The 20,243-nt window shown below is 36.9% G+C and overlaps 2 protein-coding genes across 2 annotated transcripts in view; both read right to left on the bottom strand.

The window, feature by feature from the left end:
• Positions 1-8,564: 8,564 nt before the first annotated feature.
• On the bottom strand, positions 8,565-9,236 carry LOC122060798 (50S ribosomal protein L12, chloroplastic-like; the record flags this gene model as incomplete). The annotated part of the gene is made up of 1 exon (XM_042623899.1): positions 8,565-9,236. A coding segment is annotated over one exon (534 nt), but the record flags the coding sequence as incomplete, so codon positions are not given.
• A 4,243-nt stretch (positions 9,237-13,479) lies between these two features.
• LOC122061880 (phosphatidate cytidylyltransferase 1-like) overlaps positions 13,480-20,243 on the bottom strand; it is a 33,582-nt gene continuing 26,818 nt past the window's right edge. The window contains exons 10-13 of the mRNA XM_042625406.1: positions 18,145-18,273; positions 17,976-18,032; positions 13,942-14,025; positions 13,480-13,844 (exon numbers count right to left, since the gene is read on the bottom strand). Coding sequence (XP_042481340.1) covers positions 13,764-13,844; positions 13,942-14,025; positions 17,976-18,032; positions 18,145-18,273 — 351 coding nt within the window. The 3' untranslated portion in view covers positions 13,480-13,763. The remainder of the gene's footprint in view (positions 13,845-13,941; positions 14,026-17,975; positions 18,033-18,144; positions 18,274-20,243) is intronic.

The raw sequence follows: 20,243 nt of genomic DNA, 5'->3' as shown, positions 1-20,243 counted from the left end.
TCATTTATCTGTAAATGTCTATTTACATGCGTCTTTATCTTATGCATTGACCAAATGTACCCATAATTATCTATGTTAGGAAAGGATTTCTGATATTAAATAAACCAAAGGATAATTATATTAAAAATTTAGTGGTTAGAGTTGTTAGTTGTTAACTTAAAAAAAATTAATTAGTTTTAATTTAACTGTCAAGATCATTGCCCTTTCAAGATTAGGTTTGTTTATATATAGAAGGGAAAGAAAAGACAAACACTCTTTTTGTACTTTTTTGTATGTTACTTAAGCCGTAAAACAATTATTATATTAATAAATTTTTTCTTCCTTTTCTAATATCCCCAAGTGTCCATACCCTCTTCCCCCAACCCTAACCTTAGGAGAGATTTAGGTATATTAACACTTCCAAAAAGTAAAATTACTTTTTTCCATTTTCTTATTTTTATAAACATATGGATTAGGATTAAGTCTCCTCTTAAACTATCCAACCATCAGGGGCTCTCACCAACTCCTCATTTGTAGAGTCCACATTTCCAACCTGAAGATGACAACCTAATGTCAACAGAGACCGAAATGTTTGATAAAAAAATGTGGATTAATTCACTAATACATGCATAAACAAATGTTTAGTGAGCCTAAGCACAAACAATTGGTTGATAACAAAGGTAATTAAAATAAGTTTCTACTAGGCCAACCTTGGCTATATCAACTATTAATATCTTTGGAATTGTGGATTAGTGAATTCATTGAAATGTTAATCTACTAATGTTTCTTTTTTATGATACATGGTAATTTGAAAATGAAACAATATATTGCTAAGAATCTTTGTCTAAGAAATTAAGATTTTGTGTTTCTTGAAACATGATAAAATACTAAAAAAATAGTTGAGGTTTGGAAAGCCTTTTTATTAAGTTAAGTGAAATTCTGGATCAACAAGATCGATGAGAGCCATCTTGCCATTCCTTTTGCTGCCCCGTTTGGTTATTCCGAGTTGTTAGTTTAGTGCCCTTGCTATCGGCAATGCACCTCCTCATTTCCAGCAAAACCACCCCTTCAAATGGTGACTTTATTGAAAATGGAAAGAGGGAGAGGGAGAGGGAGAGAAAAATGGCATACTTGATTGGTATTTTGAGTTCAAGGTCTCCAAAGGTTGAACAAGCAGTGGAGAATCAGTCTAATATTTTTTTTTTTTAGAAGTATCTATTGTTTTTATTATAAGGGAAATAGCTAGGCACACTGTCCTTGTATCGCAAGTTAGCGCCGTTGTGTCCTTCTTTCTCTTCTCACCTTTAAAAAGACCCCTATGCTTCTTGTATCATTTTCCGTCTGGTATCTCCCGCTAGCTTAGTGCACTCAGGAATTATGTAGTTATGCCTATCCCTCTCCTTTATTATAAATAAATTTTCAAAACATTGATAGCATTTTCAAAAGTTTTCTTGGTTGTATGTCTCTTACAAGGTTTGAACTCATGAACTTGCAGTTGGTGTTCCTACTAAAGAGAAAATGAAAAACTTTTCAGTCTTACATTGCTTATGTAGAGAGTAAAGCATTACAAGTACTCTTTAGAAGAAAGGCTCCCTATGCTCTCTGTCTCCTAAGGATTGTGGCAAAGCTGAGGCCTTAGTGTGTGAAGCTTCTGAAACCATGAAGATCTTAGCCAATGAAAGTGAGATAAGGGCTCTCATATGCATGCTTGGATCGAGGGGTTGGAGAATCCAGATCCTCACTATGTAAGTAGAGAATAATTACTCTTCACATGTAGTATTTGTTGCCACTTGTCATGATCACCATGACTAGAAAACTTTGTAATAAAGGAAAATCCTCCATCACTGATATGATACATCGCAATTGGGAACAAGAAACCATAAAATAAAATAAAACTACTTTCCACCCATGGGGAGAAGATTGAGACTCAGTATTTGGGAGAGAGTTTGAATAAACCCTTGAATGGATACACCCAAGATCATTTCTGGTTGGTTGGTATGGAATCTAGATTTTTTTTTAGTTTATTCAGAAAAAGAAAGAGGGTTTGGTGGAGAATCTCATAAGCTTGAGGCTTTTATGGTCATTCAGTTGTTTGGTATGGCGTGGGTGAGTGGTTTTCTCTGAAATTAGAAATCCCTATCTTTTATAAGATCCTCTATTCCTATCTTTAATTTTAAGGGACAAAGAGGGGAGAGGAGGGGCGAGATGGGTTCCAACTAGTCATCATCACTAAAGTTGTTAATTGGTTTGATTTCGATTTTTTTTAATTCAAGATACCATATTCACATATCGAATTCAAACCAAAATCAATTCAATTCCATTCCATTTTCATATATTCAGCTAATTTAGATTTTATAAGGTTTTGAAATTCGATTCTAACTTATTCAATTTTAACTTTAAAATTGAAAAATCAAATGAAAATTAGGAATCAATTTACATTTTCTAAAACCAAAATCGAACCATCTTTGTTTTTCTTTTAATTTGGTTCGATTCAATTATAAACAGCTGTTTCGATTTTCGATTCTGATTCTAATCCACCACCACCTGAACAGCAAGTGGGGCCCATAGGCTTCTGCAAGATACTAAAAATAGTAAAATTTGAAGTTGTAAGCAGAGTTGCAGAGCTCTTTCCGTGGTTTCTGTTTGGGATTTTCAAGTTTCAACAACATTGAATAATGGATTCGTTTCCTATTTCTGTTGCTGTTTTGTTTGACACACTGGTCCACATTCATTCATGGCGCCGCCTACAATCAGGTCCTTGATCCTTATCCTTCCCCAACAGAGGACATAGAAATGGGCTTGGCCGCCTGGGTTTGGGCTTGCACTAAATACCTGTCGGTATTATACCGGCTGATACGTATCGGTCTTATAGATCTCGATATCTGATAAATACGTAATGACCGAATATGGGTAAAAACCTGTAATCCATAGTTTAAAGTATCGGTATCGCATCTGGCATATTAATCATTTTCATAAATTTATGAATTGCTCAGATGTTTTTTAAAACTTTTTTATTATTCTTCGTCAGATACAGTTGCCGATTTTTCAAAAAATAATTCAAACCGGACATATCGAACTGATATAGACTGATTCAACCGGTATATATCAGCCTATCAGTATCGGGCCGGCACAAGACCTTTTGCCTTGGTGTAATTTTGACTTTGGTTTTACCTGGGAACACCATAGGAATTGGCTGAGCACTTTTCAAACTGTCATGGTTGATGTTAATTAATGGGGGGAGTGGTCTTGGGCTTATCCAAGAGTTGGCCTTCCTTATTTGACTTGGTTTGGTCTTCATTGTGGCATGAGGCTTGACCTGACTTTGTCAAGTTACCCGACCTTTTTGCCAATTAAATTCAAGTTCTAACGTTTGATGTCTCTTCAATCTTTGGATAGGATTATTTCCTTTGAAAGTGGCAAATTAACTTGCGAACAGAGTTTTTCTTTGTCGCTCGGTGAAGGAAGAGAGTGTTCTGATGTGATCCCCTTTCTTTTATATATATCTCTCCTCCTATTATATGATGTCAATGAGACACCGTGAATTGATGTCCATTCTTGTGGCTTAAGAGAAACTTAATCGGTTTACAAACTCTTTCTTTTAAGCATCAAATTATCTTCGAAATTTTAATTTATTTTTTTTTTATTTTATAGAAATAAAATAAATATCATTAAAGAAAATAAATATTTACATTTATACTATACTGTCTGCAGAGAGATATAGGTTAGTAATAACAATATCTCTACGGAAGCTTCTTCGAGGTTTAGAAACCGTTAAATGACCTTTAACCTTATTACGGTTTGAGGGTTTGGAATTGAATTGATTGAATTTGCTTATTTGAATCAGAATCAAGTAAGACTAATTCCTATTTCAAAATATTTCTAAAACTCTTTTATGAATGAATCATGTTGGGTCTATATTTTATTAGTAGATGTTTTTTTAGTCAATAAAGTAACAGAAAATCAATGAAACTTACATCTTATATCAAAGTTACTTAATCTATTGAATAAAAAAAATTAAAAAAGAAAAAAGACAGATTTTTTGGAAATTTTTAATTTCTAGGGTTTCAACCAATCCTGACGGAGATGGAGGCATATCCCATCTCTTACTTGTAGAAGTACAATAAAAGGTGATCATAGGGATGACATTAACATGAAAGTGATACATGTGGTTAATACTTATATGGGGCTCTATGAGTTCGTTTGGATTTGCCACACTAGTCTCTATTTAGCACAAAACACCTTCATAGTGTAGGCTTTGGATCCGACACTATTAGAATAAAGTATTTTTCCATATTTTTTAATACAGAAATATCCAATACGGGAAAAAATTGACTCCCTTGTATTTGTTAAGATTTTATATAATATCTATAGGTAAATTGGCCACTTGTCAAATACTATTTCTTAAATTCAATTAATAACTTCTTATTTATTGCCATACATTTTCTTAGTAGTATAAATGTTGTCATCCACCCTCCTGATAGTCCTAAATTTTTCAAAATTTTATTTTACCGATTGAGCTGAAACTTGACATAAGAAAAGGAACCAACGAGCAACTCAATGTCACCACAACTGAAAAAATAAAAATCCACCTCCATCATGATCCTCCCAAGACCTAGCAATGACAAGAACCTCGTGCATTAGGTATGTTTTTTTTTTTTTTATTACCAATTTTGTTTCCATATTGAATTATTGGGAAAAGTTCCTAACACCTATGTGCAGATCCTTTTTCACACCCTCTCACAAAAAGTGAGGACCCACATACTCTCTCTCCTCTATAGACCTCCCTATTTACGATTTATAACACAGAGTTCTCATATGCCTGAATTAGTACTCGGACGTCATGAGAAACCTTTCTCCCTTGAATTATTTAAGAAATATCACTTTCTTTGAAAATTACTTAAACGACGACAAATATTTTGGATTTTAGTATTGGCTGTGTCTATATAGAAACAAGAGATGAAGGTGGGTATTCTCCTTATTCCAAAATACTCTTATTCATAAATGTAGTTTTCCTGAGGGGAGGGGAGGGGAGGGGAGGGGAGGGGAGGGGAACCAACTTGTAGAAGGCAACCATTAGATAATTTTGTTGAACATTAATATTGGAGTCATTGTTCCTCATATCACTCATTTTTATACAATTAAAAATGGAGGTAGTTTCCCTTCATCCACAGCGAAGCTAGAATTCCCTCACCTACATGGTGTTGGTTCCTTGGGATGGGCATTGGAAATATTGGATATATATTATTGACTTTGTATAGCAAATGGAGTGATAATGACCCTAGATGAATGTATATTTCCTTTACTTACTATAGAGAAAAATTTTATCCATTTAAAATTACACTATTACCCATGTACGATAGAAAATTTCAATCTTTCTATGCCTATAAACAACATACGGGAGACAAAGAAATGAAAACTTTGACAGGTTTATGTCATCATTCATATTGTGATAATATTATATTTATAAAATTAAAGCATCCAAAGACTCAATATTTATAGTTGCCTTGAATTTATTCAAGTTAAAATTCAAACGATACTACTAACCCCCACCCCCCTCTTCCAAAGAAAAAAAAAAATTCAAAAATAACCTGATTAAGTGCAAATATAAGCAAGAAAAAAAAAAATTTATGGATAAAAAGGCTATCAAAGAATTTCAAAACCAATTATTGTTGTTTTTAAAAACTTCTTTAGTATAAGATGTAAAATAATTATATGCACTATTACCCATAGAGGTCAAGTTAGATGTGCTTGACTGCAGTGTCATCTTTCATAAATACCCTTAAATGCCCTTTCATAAGAAACTTAGGTTTATTCTATAGAGTGATTTCTGTGAGGCATAATAGTAATTAGACTAGTTTTCTAGATTCTAGACTCCAACAATATCCCTCAAATCCTCCAAATCACCTATCTATTGGCTAACCAATTTCTTAAAAGATACTTGAAGGAGTCCATCCTCAGAATTCTCCGTCTAATTTGAGGAAAATGGTTCCTAAATACCAACTTTAAATATTGTGATGTGGATCAACGATGTGGTTATTTTGACGATTGGATAGAGAGGTCATCATGTACATTACCATGCATTTTTTTTGTCATTCATAACCATGCATGCTTATTGGGTATAGGTTAACTCAAAGGTTCGCTATTCCAATGAGAGTTTCCCTCTAATAAAAAATGCTCCCAAGTGAAGATCAGAACTCTAAGGTCGTTTTGAAGAGCTGCCCACCAAAAGAAAATCCGTGAAAATGGCAGAATCACCACTCATGCACACCTTACAACATTCCATTGAAAATTAAAAATAAAATTTTATTTGAAAGGGAAATGAGAGATATTTTATTCCACCCCCTCTTTTAAAAAAGGAAATCTAAACATGTGCTCTACTATTACTAAATGTGCAACATGCTGGTATTCTTCAAGTCAAGTATCAACCTATTTTAGAGGGAGTCAGGGTGAATAATATATAGGGAAAACATCTATAGAAATCTTCAAAGAAAGACTTCTTCCAAAGAACCTTCAACAATAGTCCAAAAATTTCCTAAATTTAAAATTTTATTTCTCTTAAAATATTTTTTAAAAATAGTGTACTGGGACAAAAGTTAGGTAATCTCCTTTTTTGTTTTTTTTTTTCCAATTGTTACCATGAGAGTTTGTTTGGCATATATGATATGGTTTCTTGAGGGTTTTTTTTAGCATTCTGCATGCCTTTGGTGAGAAGAAAACTACAACAATGGGATTAGGGTAAAAAGCAACTATTCCTTAATTACCTTCTCAATTCAAAGTAGTCTCTAATCAGAACTGGAGGGAATGCCTCTTTTATTATTATTATTATGAATCCTTTGGTTTAGTTTAACTTTAATATTTCTGTTAGTTTTGTAAAATTCATAGAAATTAAAAATAAATAAATAAATTTACAAATTTTGGCATGAAATAGTGATTCACCAACTTTCCAAAACTTGTTTTCTTACCTATCAAACGAAATCTATGATTAGATATTTCACATTCTTTTTTATGTTAAACTAAATAGTCTGGGGTGCCTATTTAAACTATCATTTTTTATGTATAAATGTGATACATCTTCTCTTGTTTTCTCTCTAATAGCAAGAGCAACCTCTAATTAATATATACTTGAGAATGTTAAAGTATATTTAGGGAAGCAACGTTTGAGTCCCTTCTCTCCTTTGTTTTTCTTACTCTAGTTTTTGGATTTATACTCTCATTCATAGACTTAAGATAACTGGACTTAGCCCATGGACTGCTCTTTTTTGGGCTTGCAAAGTACGCTTTAGGATTGAGTTTTTCCTTTCACCTAGATTTGATTTTTGTGTCATCATCAACTCTCATCTCCTATTGTTTAAGGTAAAAAAATCTGTTTCTCATACGAATTAATTGGTTAGATCTCAATGAAAAAAAAAGAAAACATTAATAAGATATTCGCTCATTCTTGTTCATCTCTCTCTCTCTCTCTCTCTCTCTCTCTCTCTCTTGCCAGAAGTAGGCATAGTTGTGCTGACTGCAGCCAAAATGGCCAAAGTGAAAGGGCCCTTCCAATCTACCTCTCTCTCTCTCTCAGTATTGATATGTATTTCTTATATCAACCGTATCGATTCAAAATTCAAAATTAACATATTTTTGACTGATCAACCGATATTAGTCAATACATATTGATTTAAAAAATGACCAATACCTATTCTGATACCATAAACTGAAAAATTGGATCTCTCTTTTGTAAATTTACGAAAGAGAAACAATGGCACACTTGGAAAATTTTGAAGGTATTTTTGTCTAATGAAATTATATCAGAAAAGGCCAACCAGACAACCAAATTATTGAAAAATTATCAACTTTTTTTTTCTTTTCATTTTATACTTTCCAAGCCTTGGGCTTAAAGCTTTAAACACCAACTTCTGGTTAAGAGTCTCCAGTTTATTCCTCCAACTTTCACACCTAAGGTTATAGGTATTTGTATTGATATTGATACCGATATGATATGAATTGAGCTATATCAACGAGTATCAAGCATAAATTCAAAAATAGTTCAGTTTTTGGCCCAATTAGGTGAATAAAAAAGTCTATTAAAGAAGAAGAAAAAACACATAACCTATGAAGACAAGGGGGAAATCCTAAACAAAAAGAACAAAACAATCTTCCAAAGAATAATACATCTAAATCTAAGGGGGAGGGAAACGAGGAAAAAACAACTTGCACAAGAAAGGATTCAACAAAACACCAAGAAAGGGATATGGACACCCACAAACTATGTTTAGCATTACTTGAAGTCAAGGTAGTACATGAAAAATCTTAAGCTGTCATTTCATCTAAAAATATAGACACTATGTCCATCAGAATTATCAACCTTTTTAGGGCACTTCGAAGAAGCCTTACAATCATGTAAAAGGAATGTTGAAGAAAGAGGCTGTCAATCAAGAATGTGAAAAAGGAAAATTCTTTCGAGATTGGATCCATGATGGCAACACTTAGGGCCCGTTTGATAACGTAACCAGAAACGTGTTTCTGTGTTTTCTTGTTCTCAGAAACACAGAAACGGCATAAATACCGTTTGGTAAAAGTGTTCTGTTCCACTTGTTTCTTGAAACATAAATTGAAATTTATAACAATTTATGCTTCAAGAAACATGAATGACGAAACAAGTTTTACTTGTTTCGCTTGTTTCTCGAAACAAAAAAGGGGCACAATTCCACGATCGACCGACACACCAACTTAAAAATCTATGAAAATTTATCATGTTCATTCGAAGATCGACACCCCCCTTCCTCTGAGGTTCCCTCCTTGAATTTCTTCGGTAATCCTTCAATCAACTCCTTCGCTTCCTTCAACGCCAGATTCGTAAGTGCTCTCACGACCTTAATCGTTGCAATCCTCACGTTACTCGGCACTTCCTCGATAAGAACATCGAACTCCGTTTGCTCCTCAACGACGGCTGGTCCCGCATCGGCAACGGCACCAGGCGCTACGGCAACAGCCGCCGGTGCGAAGGCAGCAGCGGAGACACCGAGCTCTTCCTGTAACCAGTCAACGAGGCTGCGAGCTTCTTCTAGGGTTAGGTTTTTGAGCTCGTTTCCAATCTTCTCTACTTTCTCTGGTACGGCAACGGCGCAAATAGGGGGAAGGAAGTTGGCTTTGCGGGACAATTTGGGGCTTCGAATCGGGAAATCTAGGGTTTGCTTCGGGAAAGAGGTGGAAGAATGGGAAGGACACGCAGAGGATGGAGTCGAAGTCGGCGAACGAAGCTGGTTTCCTTTTCATGTAGTAAACCTCTTCCACAATTCTTGATCCCAAAGCTGGTTTCCTTTTCAATAACGACTCTGTTCTCATCACTGCCGATATCCTCGTATTGAATGAATCCATTTCCTTCACCCGTGATAACAATCGAACTCTGGTGTTTGTTTTGAATGTCGGTGTTGAACCAGAAACCTGGGTTTAACCACATGCATAGAGACTCGTATGGCCGCTAATAAAAGTTTCAAGAAACAAAGTTTATCAAACACCCAAAATTCTGTTTCTGTTCCCAGAAACGGAAATTTATGTTTCTGCCGTTTCTTGAAACAGAAACAGCAGAAGCGTTATCAAACGGGCCCTTAGAATAGACTCCGACTCCCACAAGAGATGAACTATCAACCTCATGATTTACTTTACGCTAAGGGATGACTGCAGACTCAAAAAAGATGAGAGAACGCGTAATAGTATCCCTCACACAACTTTCAGGCTCACATCAGAATGGATCATTTCAATCTGATTTTAATTCAATTTACTGAGAATTGGTGCATGGTTTGCGCCATAATTATTGTCCATTGATGGTATGACCCTTAGAAGGGTAAAGCCTCCCTAATAAAATCATACGTCACTTACATCTATAGGATTGTGATGGTGGTTAGAGTTAACTAGTAAAAGAGTCAAGTTCAGTATTTGTGAATGAGTGTACCAAAACCCAACACAACATGCCAAACAGACAGATACACAACCTTTTAAATCTGTATTTGGGTTTGGCTCTCTCTCTCTCTCTCTCTCTCTCTCTCTCTCTCTCTCTCTCTCATACACACACACATCGATTGGGAGGGGGAAGACATTTTTTTTTGGAACCTATCAGCCTAAAATTATGCTCTTTAATTTAGGATTTGGAGCTGATTCTAGGATTTCTGAGACCGATTCGGATCAGAATTAACACTGACTGATTCAATCCCTGATTTCAATTTTTACACCTTCACCCATAAGTAGAACATCATGTCCTCCAAAAATTAGCACGCGATAGTTTAGGTGGGACTGAAATTTTTTGTACAGGCTGACCCCATGGTCTTCTATTCACTCATCAAGTTTCAGCTCAATCCAAGTCAACTAAGAAGTGAAGCAAGTTATTGAGAACATTAGGGACTACTAAAGGACTGTAATGGGGGTATGGAAAGACAGGAGAGGGTATAGCTACATATGGGATATATTGAACTTCGGAATTTAGCAAGTAGCCAATTCACATCATTTCTTAAACATCCAATGGTTAGAATTTCTAGATTACGCTTCACCTGGCAAAAAACATAGGGCATACTTATCTACTTCTATGTGAGTACACTGGCATATTTTTCCCTTACAATTTGAGAAAAAGGTTCCAGCATGCCCACTTAGATCACCCACTTTAAAGATTGCTACGTGGAAAAATGATGTGATTATCCGGACAGTTAGATAAAGAGATAGTGGTCTGGATTAGCCACATATTTTAGAGTTTAATTTAATCAAATACACTTCTTTGTGTTGATAGACATACTCATCTATGTTCATTCATTCCTCAATATTCTTGCCATTATTATGCAATCTTTAACAAACTCTATTTTAGGTTGAAACTTGACATGTGATCAGTGGACCCAGTGTCTACCTATCTACAAAGTTTGAACCCCATTTCAGTTACCAATAGAGGTTTTTAGCAATTAAAATAAGCTTGTGGGAAAGATTTTTAGCACCCTAATCCGCAGCCTAGAAATCTCAGCCCTGGTCCAGCCCGCTGGTTGAAAAACCCAATCCAAGTCCATTTCGGCTCAGGATGGGCTTGGGCAGGCTCAGGCGTTTCGGGCCTAACTTGCACCTCTAGTTCTTACGTTGTGCATGTATGAACCAGGCTCCCAGTATTCTATTGGGACTCTTACCTAATTTTGTCATTTTCTTGTATGATATTTCATGTTGAATATCAACTCGAATATTGAGAGGCATTTTTTCTCTCTTTTCAAATTAACACACTTTACCCCATTTGTGCTATGTTTGGAGAAGAAAAGAAAAAAGAACAAAAGACATAATAAAACAAAAATCATAATTACATAATAATTTTTTTTATGCATCTTTCTCCTCACATAAAAAAATTAAAAAATTAAAAATTCTTTTCTTGGCTACACAGCCGTTATATTTAAGTTATGTATTGTGTGTTGAAACGCCATACAAGATATCAAGCAAACACAAACACAAACACAACCTCTTGCCGTCTCTATATCCAAACCCTATTGGACCCACTAAACAATAACGCCACATTGCTCACTACAAAATATGGGAGAGGGTTCTCTCAGTTCACATTGTTCCTTATGTCGAATACTTGTTTCTCTAGAGTTGAATTCAAAAGAGTTTTATCTGTTTTTGCAATTACTTTTATATTTTGTGTGGTTGTTGCGTAATAGTCTTGTTTTCTGATGTTCAGCTTGATCTATTTGGAGTAGTGACTTTGATCTTTGGATGGGTCCATGATTCTCGTATCTTTATGTCTTCTCCATGTATAGTTCCTTATTCTCCTCATGTTGGGAATCATACGAGTCTTAATTAGATTATGAAGGATTTCGAGGATGTAGTAAACCAATGATTATTTGTGATGGGAGCAAGGACCTGCATGCTTCAATGTTATTTTGTATGTTGTACACAAGAGTTAGAAGCCAGGGGTCTCCTTCAAGGTTTACAGTAACATAACAGAGAATAAGGCTGGTCAAAGTCGAAGTTTGGACAGACTGACTATTTAATTTCTTGGTTTAAGTCAAATAGAATGGAAATAGAACTTATTTGCCATCTTGTACATTTATGCGTTCAATCTGTCTTTGTAAGTAGAGATAGAACTGTATTCGATGGCTAATAGGATAGCTGGGAAGGCAAGGGTGGAAACGTATCGTGTAACTATAAACTAAGATGTGCACTTGTTTCTATTTTAATTAAGGTTTTGTTCATAAGAAAAAAAATATGAGAGTTCTCAAAGCATGTAGCATAAAAGAACACACTAATGAGGTGCGACAGAATGGTTTCACGAAATGGGTTTACACAGAAGAAAGTGTTAAGTTTGTCTTGAATTCTTGACCCATTTTGAAGATTGATCCACTTCGACATATTTTGGTAACAACCTGAATGAGAAGTTTTCTGAGATCTGTGATGGAAGCAGAGGGTCCGGATTGACCGCGACCCAATGGGTCGACTTGCAACTTAGATTATATAATGTACTGTTGTCTTGTTGAGAAATTAATTGTATTTTGGGGTTTTTTTTTCAAGCTAGGGTTTTAGGGCAAGTTTTATCGCCGCTGCTTGGGTATAATCTCTCTTCTGTATAGTAAAACATATTTTTCTTTGTCCGAGGACGTAGCACACCACATAGTTGTGTGAACCTCGTTAAATCTCTGTGTTGTGTGAATTTATTGCTTGTATATTTTCGTATTTCTTGGTGTTTGCTTTAACAGAAAACAAAGAGGTCACTTCATATGATGTCTATAAAGGAAGCGCAGGTGTTAGTGTACCCACCCATGTCAGCTCAGAAAACCATTTTCCACAAAATATGCATTCAATCAACTTTTAAACTACTACTAGGCAAAACACAAATGCACCATCAAAAGGAGGGACCTCTCTTCCAACGTCCACAACAAAAAATGAGCAGTCACCTACCTAGATAGCGTTTAGGATTCAAGGAACAGATACCGATTGTAATCTGAACCAGGTCAACCACAAAAATGGTTTGGTCAGATTATGAACATAAGAAGGTGCTAGGCAATAAGCCTATCTAATTAAATAAAGACAGTTATTTACATACATAAAGGATGATTCCTTGATAACAACATTATAGGCCAAGGCTTGAAAAATAAAAGACATTCATCAATGCAAGGAGCCAGGGACTTCAATCCGAATTGCAGGTTTAATAGTTGAAAGATTCAAATAAGTGAAAAATAAGGACCAAAGCGATGCTTCAGCAGTAATTTCGGGCAACATCTGTCTAATCTTTGAGAATCTATCCAGATCGTCGTAAAAATTAAACCGGTTTTTGAGTTAAAGAAAACAAGCAGAAAAAAAAAAAAATGGAGTATCTGTAAGTATATTGTACCAATGTACCCCATTGTTAATGGAGTGTTAGTTATACTCCTGTTTGTCCATTTGACAGTTATTGATGAATCCTCATCAAAGATCTCAAATTAAGAAAACAAGTAGACAAAATGAGATAAGTAGACCCCAAGGTCCCCTGTTCACATGTCAAGTTTCAGCTCAGAATCATGAGATAACCAGGAATATGCATTTCATTCTCTCCTGTACAGAACTGCTCCTGAGTGATGACAAAAGTGAGAGAAAGCATTACAGTACTACAAAATCTCTACACCTGAACCCTGCATGAATACAACATTTGGAAACATTATGCATAAGCCTTCGCTTTGTAGGAAGGCATTGTTTCGCTCATATTCAAATGTGGTTCTGCCGGAAAGCAGAACACTATGTACATAACATGTCATAGAGAGAGTGGGAAGTTAAAGCCACATTTAGAATATTCCACTTCAGTGCCTTCAGTTTTCTCTCCCATGAACCATCTGCTCGAGCTTCATATACAAAGCCAGTTGCTCCTCGAAACTAAGGTTCCTCAATATCTACATGGTAACAACAAAACAAACCCAATAAGACTTGTCTTCACAGATAAACAGATACACATACAAACAGACGTATATTCAGAGTACAGCTCTTCACCTGATCCAAGATCATTTCCACTGAATAGCTTTCACGCACAATAAATGATTGATGATAAATGTATGCAAACACAGCCATCACCATCTACACAAACCCACCATTATTAGGCACAGCATAAACTTCCACATGTAAATTATTCCAAAATACAATTATCAAAGCACAGCAATCCAAACTACGCATTCAAATAACAGGTAAACCAGGTAATAAATCAAATAGCATTGCTAGGAATCAGAGGCAGAGCCATAGCATCCACTTGAACCTGTCTCAGTACAGAGAAGACAAAATAGTTCAGATTCAAGTTTAGCTGAACTTCATTCAATGATGCCAACATACCCAAGTTAGGCATTTTCTTATCTTTATCAAATGCCCAGGTCCATCTATCTGTCAGATATTAATTTCCAAGCAAATGTTTGGCCCAAAGAAGGCTTTCGTAGATGCCCCTCAGGGCTAACCAGCCTCTGCAGCCAAAAGAAGCCACAATGGTTTACTCTAGGTAAGCTTGAATTAAAATTTGATGTCAAAACTCATTACACTGACAGAATGCACCTCAAGCCATCAAATCAACAGGTAAGACATTAGAAGGAAAAGGAAAAATATTGTGGAGGAGACCAAAGGCGAGATCGGTGACGGGCTTGCTGTTGTGGGTGAAACCAAAGGAAGGCCTTTTCGAGCGAAAGTAAAATGGAAAATTCAGATTCATAATCGATTTTGCTGTCTGCCATGGCCAACGATTCCTTGACATTCATGGGGGGTGTCTCTTTGTTGGAATGACTTTCCTCCGTTACTTGGAGACTTGCAGGCCGATAGGGTAAAGGTTACAAGGAATCATGGAGGGGAAGCTACTGCAATCTCAGTTTCAGATCCCAAAGGGGGGGGGGGGGGGATGGGAACGCAGAGTCTAGCACTGGGGTGGCTCCAAGGGAGGTTTCTGGGAAGCTTTGTCTGGCTGATGGGTTGCATAGGGTGGGGGCTGCTTGGAGCTTCTTGTTTACCCTATCTGCTACGAAGCAACAGGAGGGGTTGAGCATCATTGGCTCAGTTATTGGAAAAACTCTATTCACTAATAGAAGAACGAAGAATCAAGAGAGGCTGGCCTAGACATGTCTCTGTGTTGAAGTTTCTTCCAACACCGGCCTAAAGGACCACATCAACATCATGGATGGGAAGGCCAGTCCTTCTATCAGATGGTAAGATATGACTAGAAGCCTTCTCAGTGCTTTTGCATGCAAAGTCTTTGGTTCATTCTTCTGCAGATTGCAAATCCCTCTTATCATTCCATGGCCCGCAAGCCAGGTAATGGTGGAAGAAGGAATTTTTGAACACAAATCATGTCCAGGAAGAATGTGCGATGGAAGATGCTGTTGAGAACCCCCCCTGTGGTTTTGTTCCCTAGCATCCCTCCGATATCAACCTGACCCAGGCCACTGATGAAACCCCTTTTTGTCCACAGGGGGTGCCTCAGCCAGGGAAGACGATGGTGCAGGTGGTTGATGGTGACTTGTGTTGATATTCATAGTTGTCAAGGCGTCTCCTAGTCGACATCTTGGTGTCCGGCACGAATATAAGGCCAAGGCGGTTACATTCCATTAGTCAAGAAAGGCAACTGCCTTGGTTACCTGGGCTTCCAAGGCAACGCCTTAGCACGCCTTGTGCCAAATCAGTCGACTCTTTGTGTAACCCTTTTTTTCTTACGTCATATAATGTATTTACTTTTATTCTGTTTTGATCTTTCTCATAGGCAGGTGTATTCTAATATCTACACACTGCTACATGGGATCAAGCCTATAAAAAGGCCTTCCTAAAGACCATTCCAAAACCCTCAAGTATCCTTCGGTCGGTCCTTGTGTGTTTGTTAAAAACTGAAAAGGCAAGAAACCAGTGGCACCAGTGAAGCTTCCTCCCTTGATTCCGGCTGTTCCGGCTCCAGCGAAGCTTTCGCCTACTTCTCCAGTTCTGGCAAGGTAAGTGAATTAGTGTTAGACACTTAAACCACCTCTTCTTTCTTCTCATCTGTTTTTCAATATGTTTTTTTTTTAAACAGCTGCTCACTCCTTAGTCCTTACCTCCCTGCTCACTTCTTCTTCTCCTCCTCTGTTACTAAGTATTCCTCTTTTTCTTCCATGCCACTATACTTCTTCTAGATCTTAGAATTGTGTTCAGACTTAAGATTTTATAAACCTAATTTCAGATTACTATTCTGTTGCTACTGTTGATTCTTGCCATAATTTCAGTGATGTTATAAAGCCTGAATTTTACCATCGATTTCAGAATCATAGTTCTACTGAAATTGTTCAATTCTGATTTCTGAAACTGGGTTATTACCTCTATTTTTGGGTCTCTGTTTATTCATTATTGATTGCAATTACACTCTATTCTGATCTAAAATCCATATACCTGCCTATAATTTTAGTTCTGTTTTGAAGCCAAAAGGAGGCTATAGGCTCATGAGTGAAACCTGGACCCTTAAACGATCTGGTTGTGGTGTATTCTCTTACTCCCTTCCAAAGGATTTTAATATGTTGGGTGATGGGGACATCAAGGTGTACAGACGCAAGAAGAAGAAGAAACAACCATCTTTGTAGCTGGAAGAAAAGAAAGAAGAAGAAGAAGAAAAAGGAGGAAGAAAAGGAGGCTCGATCCAGCCTTTCTAGCGCTGGATCGAGTCCCTCTCTCTTTCCAGATTTCAGCAATTCTTGTGGGCTCCATTAGTTGTTATTTTAATAGTTTATTTTTAGAATATTCTTTTCCTTGTTAGTCTTTTAATTAATTAGGAAACTACTTTATTAGTTGTTAATTTTTAAGAAGTCTTTATTTACTTTCCAATTGGCTCTTTTTATTTTAGTAGCTAAGTTTATTATTTATGTAATGGCCTAGGCCACGATGGAGTTAATTAATGAATAATATTTTTTTGAATGCAAAAGGCTGTCGTCCTCCTCTCTCTCACGATCTCCTCTCACTCTCGGCTTCTCTCTTTTCTCGCCTGTCTCTCTCTTTCTCCTCATCCCTCTCTCTCTTTCACTTCCCTGTTTTATCGATTACTGTTCTGGTTTGCTGCGGTTACTGAGTATTGCAGAATGGAGATCAACTCAGTTGCAAAATATTCATCGGAATGCTGCTGAACAATTAATCACCAAACTGGAATTTTTCCTTCATTAAATAAGGTGGACTACACTCTTATATTGGAAGACCTCGAGTTCTTCTTTACTCCTCTGACTTGGACAGCAGGTAAGTAATTAAACTAAACCCCCCCCCACCTCCATTAATCCCCCGTTATATGTTGCAGCCCATTATCATTGAAACCAGCCCCTGCCCCTTCGTTTATGCCTATTTTACCTACTGTTTTAAGTCTTTTCTTCATTGTTATATCTCCAAAACCCTTGCTGATTTTCTATTTTAGTTGGCTGCTAGAGGACATTGATTGTTTGCATATCTTATTTGGTGTCTAGATTGATTTGTGCCGAACATAATATTCGCATGACGTTTGTTCCTTTCCCCATGTCCCCACTTGAAGCTTAAGTAAGTTTTTATGTTTTTCTGCTTAGATTGATATTGCTCCTGGCTGCATGTTGATTTGTCTTTATTTATTGCATGTTGAATCTTGTTTTGTTGAGCATATCTAAATCTCAACCTAATCCCAAGACCCCCCTTAAGTTTTTCTTACCCTAATTGAGTCACTCTTGTAAGGACCTCAGTTGTCTAGGAAATCCCCTACATCATTGGGTACTAGGGTTATTACCCAATGATTGAACTGTGTTCAAATTAGGGAAGAGGCAACTCATTGTCTTATAGAACATGAATACCTGCAATTCTACTCTTTCTTAAATAGCAAAATGATTTTCTCTCCTTCGATTCATCAGCAGTTGAGCCAAAAGACTCAGATCAAAAAGTCAAGAGGAACGACGAAAAGTGGCAATCTGATCAGGAATCAGGTTGCGTAAACAATGCATATGATGCCAAATAACCTTCACAAAACTAAACACAAGTCCAAGTGAATACACATGACATAAGATTATTTCAAATTTTCAGCAGCACACCTGGCAATCCATTCTGTCAGTAATTCCACCATGCCCCGGAATGCTGTCACCGAAATCCTACAATAATTTTTCCACAGGGAATGAGGGGAGGGTTGTCAAAAATTACAAAACTCAACATGCATTCAAGAAAGCCAATTAAATTCATCTAAGCAATCAAATGAGGAGATACCTTAATTTTGAAAGCTCTCTTAAAACCACTTGCAAAAAAGCCTCCAAAAGGCGCTATGATAGATGCAAATAGACCAAGAGCTAGAGCATGCCATTGCACCGGCAAGATTGAGACCTCTTTCCTTGGAAACTGCAGTGAGTAATTTTTTTATCAGACCACAGATTTTCTGCTGATGGTTTCATTTAGTTGACAATAACTCCTAAAGGTTCATGACTTGATATGACACTACATTTTTCATGCACATCATTATGCATAACAGACAACTTTGATTGTATTTGACTTTAATTTTCAAATCTAATTTCTTATATTTAGGCCTTTGGGCCGTAAGATTCTTATTTTTTGAGCAGCAAGGATATATTTAGTATTTTGGTTATGGTTGTTCTATTTATAGTTTGGTTCAAATCAGGTCTTTGTTTTTAAGTTTATCTGGTCGGTCCAAAACTTTGCCACATGGAATGTTGGATAGAGCCCAAAATTTTGTGGACAGGTAGACCCTGAGGTCCCCTGGCCCACCAGTCAAGTTTCAACCCAATTGAAGTTGGCCAAGTGGCAAAAGCAAATTTCAAAATCCAGGTCTTCGGATGGACTACGGGAGGGTGTGCATGCCAATACATGAATGGGAGAAAATCCATGGGTGCATGGACATATATGGGAGGGTATTTGAATGGAAATTGAGTCCAAGATTTGACAGACGGCCAATCCAGACAATTCCCCTTTCTATTCAACTGCAGGAATTGCCATATCATCTTGCCAAATGGAAGAATTACTTGGGCCAACCAGATAAACTTATTTGGTTAGGCTGCGAAATTGCAATTTTCAATTGTTGAAAAAAAAAAGGGGGGGAAGAAACATGGACACAAGGGGCAGGAAACCCAGAAAAGGAGACTGCATCAAACAGCCACCACAGAGCCTACCACTCGAGAAGGTGGTAGCATAATGGCTGTTCTGCTGGGGCTAATGCAATGCCCCCATGCGTGAGATCAAAACAGTGGCCTTTCGTTCATCAGAAATATTGTAACCTGAAAACGAGGTGACTGTTTAAAGTTGTCTTCAGTTTTAACTTGGGTTCTAATCCAGTGGCTTCCGTGTTTCAATGTCTAAGGTTGACTCAGTGAGAAGGGAGGATCATATTCTTATTGAAATTCAATCATCTCAGACATCATCAGCACAGTATCTTCCTCCTATTTCTTCCAGCAGAACTCAAAGCTTTCCATCTTCAACCATTGGAGCAAATCGTCTGTTTAATGCTTAACAATCAATAATGTAAATTCCACTTTCACCTTCCCAAGGTTTGAACTGATTGGTAATCACAAAGCATGCCTGCAACAACCCACAATGTAAATCTTCAAAGAGCTGGAATACAAATTAACAGCAGGAAGATCTTCTCACTGAAAATTGAATCCAATCACGAAACTGCAGATCACACTGCATATGCTTTCGAGGAATGCAGATGGCTGGCTTTGCATTGCAGACTGATCCCTTCACTCAAAGTAACAAATGTGTATATGTGAACAGGACACAGAGAGAACGTAGCTTTCCTTCCTAACCATCAATATAATGCTGAAAAGGCAGTGGCCTTTCGCTTTAATACAATTAATAAAACCCAATGTAGTTGCATTAACCCTTTCACTGGTTTCAGCTTGAAGAACACTAAAAAAGTACTGACAGGGTTTAAAGTAATGGGTCTCGGATCTCGTATCGGAAGGGTATTTTAAGAGACATCGTCAAGGTTTAAAGTATTGGTGTGTATCGTATCGTACGGTATCGGCCAATACAAAACGTTGGTTTGGGTCAGAGTTGATACGATACATGTAATATAAAAATTTATTTGGTATCAATGTGTATCGATACCGTATTGTACATACGCACCGTTACGGTATGATACACATCGATACAGGTCGATATGTACAGATTTCCGAATGTCGTATTGTATGATACATACATACGCACCATTACGGTATGAGCCGTATTGTATGATACAGTACTGATCCATCTCGATACGTCTCTTTAACGGGCAGAAGCCTCCTATGAAACCAGAATCGTGAACAGACGCTTTGAGGTGAATTTTTTGGCATTTTTTCTCTTCAAAATTACCCCCC

This window comes from Macadamia integrifolia, chromosome 14, assembly GCF_013358625.1.
Source record: "Macadamia integrifolia cultivar HAES 741 chromosome 14, SCU_Mint_v3, whole genome shotgun sequence".
Classification (NCBI taxonomy): domain Eukaryota; kingdom Viridiplantae; phylum Streptophyta; class Magnoliopsida; order Proteales; family Proteaceae; genus Macadamia; species Macadamia integrifolia.
Note: the sequence above shows the minus strand (reverse complement) of the source record. Positions and strands in the feature narration are given on the sequence as shown.